At 39.7% G+C, this 12994-nt stretch overlaps 1 protein-coding gene across 4 annotated transcripts in view; it reads right to left on the reverse strand.

Moving 5' to 3' along the window:
• Window positions 1-465: 465 nt before the first annotated feature.
• Window positions 466-12994, reverse strand: part of LOC119722529 (A disintegrin and metalloproteinase with thrombospondin motifs 6-like) — a 71327-nt gene continuing 58798 nt past the window's right edge. For 3 of the 4 annotated variants that reach the window (XM_038192701.1, XM_038192703.1, XM_038192705.1), the window contains 16 exons: window positions 12302-12345; window positions 12040-12145; window positions 11341-11475; window positions 10787-10928; window positions 10224-10334; window positions 9337-9482; window positions 8891-8954; window positions 8223-8471; window positions 7465-7669; window positions 6952-7115; window positions 6444-6585; window positions 6020-6149; window positions 5418-5622; window positions 4819-4989; window positions 4086-4245; window positions 466-3314 (listed from right to left, as the gene is read on the reverse strand). In XM_038192701.1, coding sequence (XP_038048629.1) covers window positions 3205-3314; window positions 4086-4245; window positions 4819-4989; window positions 5418-5622; window positions 6020-6149; window positions 6444-6585; window positions 6952-7115; window positions 7465-7669; window positions 8223-8471; window positions 8891-8954; window positions 9337-9482; window positions 10224-10334; window positions 10787-10928; window positions 11341-11475; window positions 12040-12145; window positions 12302-12345 — 2284 coding nt within the window. In that variant the 3' untranslated portion in view covers window positions 466-3204. The remainder of the gene's footprint in view (window positions 3315-4085; window positions 4246-4818; window positions 4990-5417; window positions 5623-6019; window positions 6150-6443; window positions 6586-6951; window positions 7116-7464; window positions 7670-8222; window positions 8472-8890; window positions 8955-9336; window positions 9483-10223; window positions 10335-10786; window positions 10929-11340; window positions 11476-12039; window positions 12146-12301; window positions 12346-12994) is intronic. The other variant, XM_038192702.1, reaches the window with a different exon arrangement.

Here is a 12994-nt window from a genome sequence, read left to right on the forward strand (position 1 = left end):
TCAAAATTCGGTTTTATTTACATGCATTTCCTCCTCCCAAAATGGATGATTTTTGCCCGAATCTGCCAAAATGTGGGTGTTTGAATAATGATTCATGCTCCACTCGTCTCCAGAGGTATTTCTGCATTGTGTGGAGAAAAGTCAATTTTTGACCAAATTTGGTTAAAAATGTAAGGCTAACCCCTTGTTTTTTTTTCAATTTTGACCAAAAAATGAAATTCCTTGAAACTTGCAGGAAAGATGCCTGAGGTAACACTGAACACATTCCAATTCGATTTAGGAACAGATGTGCCTTTGAAAAGAAAATTTGGGGTAAAAACAGTCAAAATTCGGTTTTATTTGATATTCGCCTAGATCTGCCAAAATGTGGGTATTTGAATATTGATTCATGCTCCCTCGTCTCCAGAGGTATTTCTTCTGAGATAACAGAACTTAAATAATGAGTCGTCATTCATTCAATACAAATTTTGAGTTAGACCTTGTATAGCCATAGGATTTAATACAATACAAGGGTCAAAATAAACACATTTTGACCAAAATGCTTTTAATATAAAGCCAATTGATAACTTGGCCCTTTTGAAAAAAAAACATAGGGCCTGTTTAATTTCCTTTTAAATACAGGCAGAATTTGATGGATGTGAATTAGATACTAATTTACATTTGATGAGTAACACTAGTTCTTGTTACAAGTTATGACCAATACAGACAAAGTGAAATACTGAACAGGTATTACCACAGAAACCAAACAATAAATTAGCAGGTAACCACATTGTTTTACATTGTTGTACAATTCACATCTGCTTGTGATGGTTTACCTAACACGATTGTGGTTATTCACACTGAACAAATCCTTCAACCAATAAGAAGAATTCCAAGACAAATCACAAGGAGACGCCATTATGATCTTCCTAAAAAAAAATAACATTTGTGTAACCTTTTTTTGCTAGTAAGAGTTAGGTATCGACTTCTGGCAAGTGACTTAATTAAAATCTACAGCTTCGGTCTATTTACAGTTTGAAAAGTGACAATTAGGCAAAAATAATAATAATAAATATATGATTGCTAAATAGTCTAATTATATATAACAAAAAAATCATGTATATTCCATTGAATTGTGTTAGTTCATTTTTAACCGATTTATTTTTTTACAAGATCAATTAGACAAAAAGTGAGTCACAACTAGCAATTGTAAGTACTGCCCCTAGCATTTCTACATTATCTTCAAAATTGAATTGCAAGCCAACTACTTTCTTTGAATACTTGGCTAGGTGCCTTCAGCACCATTGTTGAACGCAAAATGTGCAGTGCAATGTGCAGTGGTGACTGAGCACTAAAACAAACTTATACGCTTTCATCGAAGGAAAAAAAAGTGATTTTTTTTTGCAGGGTTGTTTGAGCAACTCGAACAAACAAATCACTGTTTCCAAGGTTGCTCCTACTCCAAGCAGGTCGCAATACGTGGTGCCATCATCTATTTTACGCCTCTTGATGAGATCAGTTACAAAACGTGAATTTAGGTGCAACTTAAAAAGTAAAGCAGTGCTCCCTATTCCCTAAAAGCTCCGAATCCTAATGTGTGTTTATTATATAAAAGTTGTTTGTGCTTTGCATCATGTTGGCTTTATAAAATCAATAATGTGGAAGCACTTTTTACATACAATTTCATTACAATTTTAGCACAAATCTGGAAGGAAACTGTCAGTTTTGGATGTTTTGTGGCAAATTTCATAGAGTAATAATCGTTTAATTCAATTCCAATCTGCGCCATTCAAAAAAGGCAAACCTAAAAAAAAAAGCACCAAACATCTTTGTTAATAAATCCTTGTTTATGTCCTCACTTTCCAAACTGCCAAATACAGGCCCAAATTTTGCAACATTTTGCCAACCAAATTACTTTACAACTTTCCTTATATACACATCACTATTTGCAATCCCTTTTAAAAACTTTAAATTACATTAATTTTTGAATGAAAACATCTCATTTTAATTACATTTACTGTCATGACCTCCTCATGATTCCTTTAAAGCCAGAAAATCCTAACATATGATGAAACTTCCCAAATATGAAGTTTTTCTTCATATTTTCCAGTTTCGGCTTATAAATACTATTTGAATATAAAAACAAAAGCATCACTGTATGTAAATGAGCAAGGTAATACTGTGCAATATTTTAATATATATACTGTACACATTATACATGACAAAAAACAAAATAATCAATGTTATTAAAAGCAAAACTAGATCAGCTTATTTTACCAAAAGCACAAAAAAAATTGGGTGGGAATTTGAAGCTGCCGTTTAAAAACAAAACCGAATTCATTAAAAAAGTTGGACAAATTTTAATGTCTTAGAAAAAATTATTAGACTGCTCTTACAGAAATAATTGTTCATGTTTTGTTTTTGTGAGCCAAAAAAGAATCGTTTCGCTTTAAAACGTCCATTCAAAATCAGTGTCAAGACAACAACTCCATTGTCTTTCATGTATGTGTTGTCTGTGAAGTGAAATATATTGGAGTATTAATATGGACGGTACAGACATAATTTGCTTTCATTTTTTACAAAAAGAAAATAAAAACCTTACTTTATTAATAATGCCAAGTTTTCCTTTATAAATAAATACAAAAATATCCACAAAGCACAACCTCTTTCCTTTTTATACACCCTGAAACCCACAATCAGTCCGATGGTTTTCCCTAAAACTTTAGAATCTCCTTTGCAAGTGACAAAGATAAACAAGCAAAAATTAAACTTAGCAGTAAAACTGAAGCAGTTGAAATGTCCCCGTTCCCCCATTCAAGGTCTTAATTCTCAACAAATTAAAGAGAAACTGAAAAATAAATGTTGAAAAATGCTTCACCAAAACAATGGCCAATTCGTATTGTTTATCATCTGCAAAGGTTCTCAAAAGAATATAGCTAAGTTCACTTAAGAAAAGGGCAATTATAAATATATGTGGGTGCTGGCTGACGTCATCCGATGAAATCTGTTCATTTACACACCAGTTTCATCGGTTGCTATGTGATACCAACCATTCATCAGCACTCCAGACTCAAGAACCATTGAGTTTCAAGAACATAAGTCTGGGAACCAGATAAGCCAATGTAAAAATTCGGGGATGCCCGCGCTCACCTATAAGAAGAATTTCCCAAAGCAGCTTGAGGGACGACGATGTTATTTCTTGCAGTGCATTTCCGTTTCACATTTCTACCGACTACTACAGCTGTGGCAGCACATCTTGCGGAAATACTCGTTATTGCAGAACTTGTATTTGACCACTAGAGGGCAGTATTGAACCGAGGGAGCGTCTTGGCAATCTAAAAGAGAGAAGATCAACAGGTTCATGTTATCAGTGAGGTTAAAAGTCAGTGGACAAGCATTGTCATTTTATAAACAGTGGAACCTCATAGTTAACCTCATGAGTTCACATTGCAGTTCTCATTACCGAATATAATAAGCACCACTAGAAACCCTCAGAGAAGAACCTCACAGTGCATAGGATCTCACAGACCACAGACCCTCATAGTGCATAGCACCCATAGTGCATGGAACTCATAGTGCATAGAACCTCATAGTGCATAGGATCTCACAGACCACAGAGCCTCATTGTGCATAGCACCCATAGTGCATAGAACTCACAGTGCATAGAAACTCATAGTGCATAGAACCTCATAGTGCATAGGATCTCACAGACCACAGAGCCTCATTGTGCATAGCACCCATAGTGCATAGAACTCACAGTGCATAGAAACTCATAGTGCATAGGATCTCACAGACCACAGAGCCTCATTGTGCATAGCACCCATAGTGCATAGAACTCACAGTGCATAGAAACTCATAGTGCATAGAACCTCAAAGTGCATAAACCTCAAAGTGCACAGAACCTCACAGTGAACACCTCATGAGTTGACACTGAGGTTCCTCACCTTAATAACTACACTTGGCATCACTAGAAAACCTTAGAGTGCATAGGGTCTCACTGAACACAGAACCTTACAGTACACAGAACCTTATGGTGTCTAGAACCTCGCAGAGCATAAAACCTCACGGTGAATACCTCAACACAGTGAGGTTAAGTTACGACTTACCATCTTCTTCCGTTGGTCTGGATACACAAGGACTTTCACATTGTTGCTGTGCGTGAGGCTTCAGTGATCGCTTACAGTAGGCGGGGCTTAGAGGGACGTTGTTGTAGGACAGACATCGAACCTGACGTTGCTGCTGTCCGCGACCGCAGTTAGAGTTGCACTGTTGGACAACAAACAATATCATAGAAAAGTAGAAATAAACTTGGGTTGTGGCGTAAATGAAGTAATTTTATACTTAGAACAGTTTCACTACTTTGAAATTGATCACAAATAAATAGAACTCGACCTTAGAAATTTAAGACTTGACATCTTAATTTAACAGTTTATTAGCTACATTTTTAAGACTAGAGATTTCAGTTTCAAGTCTTGAGATATGACTTTATTTCTAAGAATCTAAATAAAAACACTGTGCTAGTCTTAGCCAGGCTTGACAAACTCACTCATGGCTGATTCCGTTTTAGGTATGTCCAAATTATTTGGCTCTGGCTTGTAATTATGCACATAAAAACAGCTGAGGCCATTTGTCATATAAACTTGTGTTAGCCAAAGCCAAGTCATATGGATGCAGCCTTAGGCCATGTCCGAAAGTTGTGGCTGTGGCAGGAAATAACATGTGCACCTATGGAAGCCAGTGGTTTGTGGCTACAGCCACTACCCATAGACATGTGTGCTACTCCCGGCCGCAGCCTTAGACTTGGCCAAACTTGACCGACTGACTCTGTGTCTTTCTTACCTCGCTCCATTCTCCAGCCACCCATCGTGGCGGTGGGCACCCAGCTGTCTGACACTCTCTGATGGCTGAGGGACGATTCCCCCAGTTACACATATTGGGGTACGGTTCACCGTTACTATTCAAACACTTCACTCGTCTAGTCTGATGTCCCAGACCACAACTTGGCACACACTGCAAGAGAAGATGAGTTGGCTACAGGTTTAGATCGGTCACATTTGCTGAAAATCGTAAACAGCTGTCGGCTAGCAGATCAGTATGTTCTCAAGAATGTTCTCAAGTACCCCCCTGAACAATGCCAAAGTGAAGACTCACACTTGAACACAAAGTCGTGAATTTCTATACGCCAGAGGACAATGCTTTGTGTTTCCCTTTGTCCCTGTAATATAACACTCCCCCATAGACTAGGCACATAACCGTACGATAGAGGACTGTTTTCAACAATGCACCTTTGCCACCATGCGCACAGGGCTCAACGCTTAGACGTTCAAGATTTCTATGGGCGGCATATCACACAACACAATTTACTGTTCGTGCAAAGAATCCATATCCAAGATTTTAATGTCCCAACTTTTTTTCAAATTTCTAGAGAGAGTACTTACCGATGACCACGCATCGGCCACCCACTGCGGTGGACACTCCTGCATGTTACAATTCATCCTGTCGATGGGTTTGCGCTTTGTACACTGCGATTCATCTACGACTTCCTCCTCGAGCTGAGTGACTTTAGTCATGCACAGGACCGTCCGTGTCTTATGGCCGCCACCGCACGTCTGGCTGCACTCGCACCACGGACCGTCTGACCACCTGCAATATTAGAAAAATGGGCAAAGTGATGTTTAATGGATGGAAGTGGTAAAGGAAGAAAACGGGATAACACGGTAATGCAGCGGCCTCATGGTCTGGAGCATTGAACTCAAGATCTGTGGGTAATTCTACAGGTTGTGGGTTCGAGTCCAGCCTGGCGTTGTGGTGCATGTGCCCTTGGGCAAGGCACTTCGTCAGGTTGTCACCATAGTCTCTTAGTAACTCAGTAGGAGCCGTGCTTTTTCTCTAATAGCAAATCTAGCTGTAGCACAACTAGCACAGAGTGATTCTTTGGTTGGAATGTAATCTTCCATTCACAACCAACTTGAAAAAATGCATTTTGGATGCTTCTATTTGCATATTCAACTGAATCATTCTGCATGAGATGAGTACTCACACTGGTGGGCAAGGTTCTGTGTTACACGCTTGCTTTCGTCGGCTCGGTTTGGTTCCTGCATTGCAGAATGTGTCTGATACCACCGTCTTGTCGTCGTATCGAATGCACTGGACTTCAGCTATAGATTCACCTGCAGATACAAGGAGAACAAAAACACCTGCAAGTGACCTCACTGGAAAAACGTGGTGACGCAAATAATATGTCAAGAAGTCGAATTCAAGCCAGTTTCAATAAAACAGTTTCATCTTTGAGGGGAGTAAGACTGAAGCAGTGGTACCAACATTTTCCTCAAATCTGAACCTGAAACCTTTCCTTTATTTCTCTCTCTCTCTGTCTTGATTTCCTCAGGCTTCTGACTTTGTAACTTTCAATACAAGAGAGTTTTAAGTAAGACGGCATCCCTGCATTTGTTTGAATCACTTACCCCCTGCACAGGTGCTTGAGCAGACAGACCAGGAGCTCCAGTGCCATATAAAGACCACCTCATCATCCCCACTACCCTGTCTAGTGACTGGCTGATTGTAGGAATAGGATATACCTTGCTGGTCCTCTTGTACCAAAAGCTGCTAACAATAAATACACAAATAATGAAAACAGGTGCCAATCAATTATGTTACACCTGTATGAGACTGCCACCACAGCTGCCAAACCAAATTGTATCAAGAGCGACTCTAGTCAACCCCGGTAGATTTGGGTGTAGATTTCTAGCCTAATTAATTCAAATATTAGGCTTAACTTGGTTCGGCACGACTCTAAACTGCCAGTCAAAACCAGGTGTAATAAATCTGGAATGTTAACTGCATGCACGTTTGGACCTTAAAAACCATCATGTAAATTATATAAAGACACTCAAGTTCCATTTTATTTTATTTATGGCATCTAATAATTTAAGAAAAAAGCAGGGACTAAGCTAGCAGGTTATTTGGACTTACCATAACTATAAGTTCTTCGTTGATTGGTCCCAATGCAGTGAGAGACTCCACTCCTTGATCTGGTCTCTCGTACTTGAAGGTGGTCCCACTGACATCATAGGCTTTGGGCCAATCAATGATCCACTCAGCATTCAGGTAATAGTCATTATTCACCGACTTTAAAGCTGTTGGAGAAAAAAAGGCAATTTCAAATTTTGAAAATAGTGACTTCCTAACTGCAGGAGATGCAGAAAAAATAATACAAAACAAAAGAAGCACAGTTTTAGCATCAATCAATGCACCGCAAAATGGCAATTATACATAGTAGTTTAATTTTTGTAAAATGTTAAATTGACATCACAGCTAGGAAAGACACATGGAAAACACAGTAATGTTAAATAAAATTAGTTACAAACAAATTTCTCTGTGGAATAAAAAGGATGCATTCAACACTTTCGCAATAAGGCAACCAATTTTGTTTTCAACTATTTCCCTTTAAGAGCAGTTATTAGTTTCAAGGTTTTTTATTCTCACCTAAGTAATTTCTAGATGCGGTCATTTCTTCTATGCTAATGTGGACCGATCCTCGTGGTATCGTGAAGATCTCATGGTAGTCTCCAGCAGACAGCGTCTTGGTGTAGTTCTTGGAGACCGTCTCGCATGTGCTACCGTCTCCACCGCATATACGACACTTGTCCTCTCGGACGTCGGAACCTAAAATCTTGTCGCATCCAACAGGCTACACAGAAGGAAATCAAAATAGGTTTGGATGATAATTGTCTGGTTTAAAGAGTATATAAATATAAAGAACCTCACATAATCTATCAGAACCTCATTAAGACTAGCAGAAAAATCACAAAACCTCACAACAGCTAGGACACGCCATTGCCAACTGTACCTAAAAGAACTTCTTGCAAAAACCTTACCAAATTAAACCCAACTTAACCTCACTCACAGGTCAAACTACCCTCAACAAAACCTCCCACTCACCTAACTTAACCTCACACAACTTCACTTATTGCTGAACACCACCTGACGGAACCTAAGTACTCAGAACCTCAAACAGCAAAACAGACCCTCACTTGGAAGTGCAGACCTTTTGGACATTAACTTAAGAGATCCCTTAATACATAATGACATTTCTTAAGGTGAAGATGTCTAGAACCTCAGGCTTGAGGACTTGAAGGTTCAAACAACGAAACAGAACCTCACTGAGTTTCGTATAACCTCGCTTGAATCATTCTCTCTCTGTGTCAACCATCATCTGGTCGTTGATCTAAAAGACCTCTTACATGGCATTTCTTATTGATGCAGATGTCAAGAACCTCCGGCTTGATCTTCTCAGGATAGCACCTCGTCCCGTCCACGATCTTGTTGACCTTCCGGAAGTGTTCCCCTCCTGAGGTGATGCAGGTCAGCTCACAGGGACCGATGTCTTGACTGACGTAAGGCTCCCAGAAGTAGTAACGTCCACGGTAAGGCTCGTTGTTGAAGTTGGAGCATTGGATGGTGCGGAAGTCACGGGAGTTTGATGGACATTCCTGAAATAAGAGACCAAGATTGTCTTAAGAGAGCTATACATCTGTGAACAACAGGCCCTCAATGGTCAAACTGCATACATGATTCTTCAGTGTGATGCCTAATTTTTATCACCCATTACACTAAATAAGATGCTTAGATGAAAACGGGGTAGGAAGAGAATAGGGAGTTTGATGGGAATTCCTGAAATAAGACATCGACGGACGTAAGAGAGATATACATCTGTGAACAACAGGCCCTCAATGGTCACACTGTACAAGAAGTTCTTCGAAGTGATGTCTTATTGTCATTGCTCTTCACAACATTTTTAAGATGACAATGGGAGTGGACAAAAAAAGGATTATCAGATTTACGAAGGGGAAGGAAATTCTGAAAATTGGTCTCTGAGAAGGAGACAGAGACAAACCAGAGGATAACTTACATCAATATTGCAGGATTTATAAAGACTCCTCTCCCCTGTGCAGAAGATACCTCTGTGAGATGGTCTAGATGAACGGGGCAAAAAAGAAAGGAATTACTTATTAGCATTTGAAAATAATCACCTCTTAAGCACGCTTTTGTTCTCAATCAATTTTGTTTTTGCTCTTACCCAAACTATTCAATGACTACTTCTCCAACACCTTTAAATTCAAAGTCTGACTATATCCCCCTCTATCCCTCTCTGGGCAGATATTACACACCAACTATTCCCTTTTTGAAACAGTCAATAGTTGATGACTATTACCCTCTTAGGGTGGCAATATTTACCTTGGGTTATGGACTATATCCCTCTCTATCCCTCTCTGGGCAGATATTACATACCAACTATTCCCTTTTGAAACAGTCAATAGTTGATGACTATTACCCTCTTAGAGAGGCAATATTTACCTTGGGTTATCACACTGTCTCTCAGACATTGTGACACCTCCTCCACAGGTTCTTGAGCAGGAGCTCCATTCAGACCATGCACCCCAACCGCCATCAACTGCCTGGGGTCTCTCACCGTATGGCACGCAGTCACCCTCATAGCACCACTGCAACAAATACAAATAGAGGGTAATATGAAATATATTACCCTCACAAGAGGCAAATAGATAGATATTGCCCAGCTTAGCATCTAGCTCAAGCACTAAGCACGAAACCGGGACAGGGAGCAAAATTCAGTATTATTTCGAGGAAGGTGGCCTCTGGTTGGTACTTGTGAGAGGGTTACCAGGGAAGGTTATCGGTACCAGCAAATCTGTCACCACCATTGCCTAATTGCCCAGACGATCTGACCCTGAAGGTCAAGGCCAGATAACCAGACAGTCAGCAACATAAACTGATTCTTCTCAAATTAAACCGTTAAGAATTTAAAGAAAATTTGAGAAAACAGGTTTAGCTGGTGGCCCAGGTCAGCGGAATGAGACTATGCATGTCTGTTATCACTTGTGTCCTAAATCTTTTTAGGATGGCAAAGGGAACTAGTTTTCTAGGTCATTCTGCTGGAAGGTCGCGACTTTATTTCTGCACATTTGCATTGTCAAATGTCTTTCCTAGACTTTCAAACTCAGTGAAGTTAACTTAAGTCAATGTGCTAGTCATTTGAGGCATGCGAGACACAAAATGCAATTAACATCTCAAGACAACAGCATTCAACGAAGCATTTTAAGTGAGAGACAATTTATTTAGCTCAACACTCTCCCCGTAAAACAGGGAAAAACCACATACTTCAATGAAATTCAAGATGTGAGGTGTGGAATCAAATCAACTATTAGGAAGTAAAGTTTATTTACCCCGACAGGTGTGTTTGGTGTCTGGCACCTTGTCCCCTCTGCTGCTGGCGTGTTGGTTCTCCAGCAGGATCGGGAGCCAGGCTTGAGGCAAGTCAACTCACGACAGATGCTCTGGAAGGAAAGTGGAACGGGGTGCAAACGTTATCTCAAGGGGTCTGTAATTTGCTCTTGACCATACCTTCATAATCGCTTGTGAAAAATTCAATTTTCAAGTGATCTATGGGGTCCGTGCACAAGTACCCCCTCAACGGTAAGAAAGGGAGAGTTGGGGGTGACCACTGGGAGAGACATTCAAACGCATTGCTGAGGATGCCTGACGCTCACGCGAAGATGCTATTGTCGTGCGTACTTTGCGTACGCGCATGCGGTGTGTCCTGTCCACTGGTTTTCGAAAGTGATAAAAAAGCGCCCCCTCTATTCATGCACGGAGCCATTACAACCTTTGTTTCTAAATGTGGAGAAATAATTTGTGCAAATGACGAGTATGACGACAAAAATCCCAGGATATCAGATATTTGTCATGATTCTTAATTTGTAAATTGCGTTTTTGAAATCATACTTACATTTGTTTTACAGGCCTTGACTTCAGGTCCATACTGCAGCCGACATTGATGGTCACCGTCCACGAGTTCACCGGGCATTGCTGTGGGGAAGCTGTAACTGACTAACTCTGGTGGGTTATCTAGGCAGTTAGCCTTGCCGGAACTACAAAGAAAACACAGCAAAAAACCCCAAAATTTAATTTCAGACAGTGTATGTTATAGAAATTAGACTTTAATATTTTTGCTTTTATGTATACAAGTCAATAATACATTTATGCGGCTTATTGATTATTCTAATGCAATATTTGTTGGCAATATTCATTGACAGTCTTTTATACAGTAATCTAAATCTGCCGATACCGGCAGATATTTTTTATAAATCATTCCAACCACAGAAAGGGTGAAGACGATTGTTTTGAATCAATGCTGCAATGTACTCATTCCCTTTTCCTTGTTGTCTAATTAACATGTTTAGGTGACTAACATATTCCACTTCCCCCATCCCCTCCATTCCCCGACAATTTTCAAATTTGTTTCTGGATCCACTCTGACTAGAAGCCATAAGCTAGACTTACTCAATGTAGTTGCGGATGTATTCCATGCTACAAGCTGACCAAGCAAACGGATCAGTGTTCTCTGTAATCTGGTCTGCCATGATGCCGCCCCGTGTACCACAGGCGTTGCCATCGCCGTCATGCTTCATGCCAAAACTGGACGAGAAAAACCAAGCAACGACCAAAACGTTGAGTTGGGCAAAAAGAAAATGGAGACAGGATTCGAACCTCCAGCTTTCTAAGCTTCTGACGTGGACTAGAGTTTGGCAAAGTGGGAGAATGCTTCCTTGGGCTGGATAGCTCAGTTGGTAGAGCTCTGGTACGGTATTCTAGATGTCACAGGTTCGAATCCTGTCTGAGTAAAATTTCATTGTCCCATTAAAAATTGACTAAGTGTGACCTTATCAGTTTTGCTATGTAGTTTATTTGATGATCCATAATCTTCACAAAAATCGCTGAAGAAATACGAGTCACCACAGTGCATTCAAGTAAAATCTTTGGCAAAATTAATAATGACAAAGTTAAACAATTTGAGTTGATATATTTTGCTTTTGTCTTTAATTAGTGCCTTTTAGTTTGATGTACTGAAGATCCACCAATAAAGTCTTAGTTTTGCCAATGTCTATAAATCTCTTTAACTCATACATAACCAAGAATTGGAAGGAGCCTTTTGAGACTCGTAACTCAACCATAACAACTCAAGTTTGTAGTTGGACTCACTTGTGGCCTATCTCATGAGCAATGGTGAATGCTGTAGCTAGTCCCGTGTCTTCGTTAATGTTACAGCTCTGGCCAGGATTGCACATCACACCAACGGGAGCCAAGCCTGCAAGAATTCCAAAGTATTTTAAAAAAACATTTATTAATAAGATCATTTTAAAACGTTTGCCGATCTTAATACAGAGGTTTGTTTTGTGGAACAGTTTTTGAAAAAATAATGAACTTTCAGAAAAATTGGATGAAAATTGAAACGGTCACTTACCTATGGTGCCACATGGCTGGTTCCTCAGCATACAGATGTCATACCTGCAGTCATAAACAAAAAAAAAAAAAGGACAAATTCCATGAGTTTATTTTCAGAGAATAACACTGCAACATTTCCAAATGCTTGTATCAAAATGATTTTGCGTGAAACAGTGTTGTAATTTCCTGTTTTTTTCCAGCAAGCTGTATCTAAATTTCCAGTAAAAAAAAAAACTTTACAGGTCCAGACACCCACTCTGACTCAAACTTTGTAAATAAAAAAAATAATAATTAAGACAAGTTCATTTTGCGAGATGACATAAAAAGATAATTTATTACTTGAAATCTGGAACCAGACCTGGTTACATGTTTGTCCAATCATTCCCAAGGCACCCTAAGATAATGTTATGACACAGTCTAGACTGAGATCTGTTCTGTTTCAAGAAAGTAATAATGTTCCCTGATGGGATATAAAATGTAAGGCTCATTGAGGTCATACAGGGAACCAGACGTGTCACCGGTGTACATGATGTCCTTGGTGATTTCATGGAACAAATCGCTGGTATCCATGAAAGTGATGGTATCCGTGCAAACGTGACTGGTACCCGTGCTGCTATTCGAGGGCATATTCACTGGGTTACCACACACATTGCCACCGGTATCCTACCTCCCTCATGAGAATACCAGGCAAGTTGTCAGACCCATCACTTTG

The sequence above is a fragment of the Patiria miniata genome, unplaced genomic scaffold (assembly GCF_015706575.1).
Source record: "Patiria miniata isolate m_02_andy unplaced genomic scaffold, ASM1570657v1 HiC_scaffold_15, whole genome shotgun sequence".
NCBI classification, from domain to species: Eukaryota; Metazoa; Echinodermata; class Asteroidea; order Valvatida; family Asterinidae; genus Patiria; species Patiria miniata.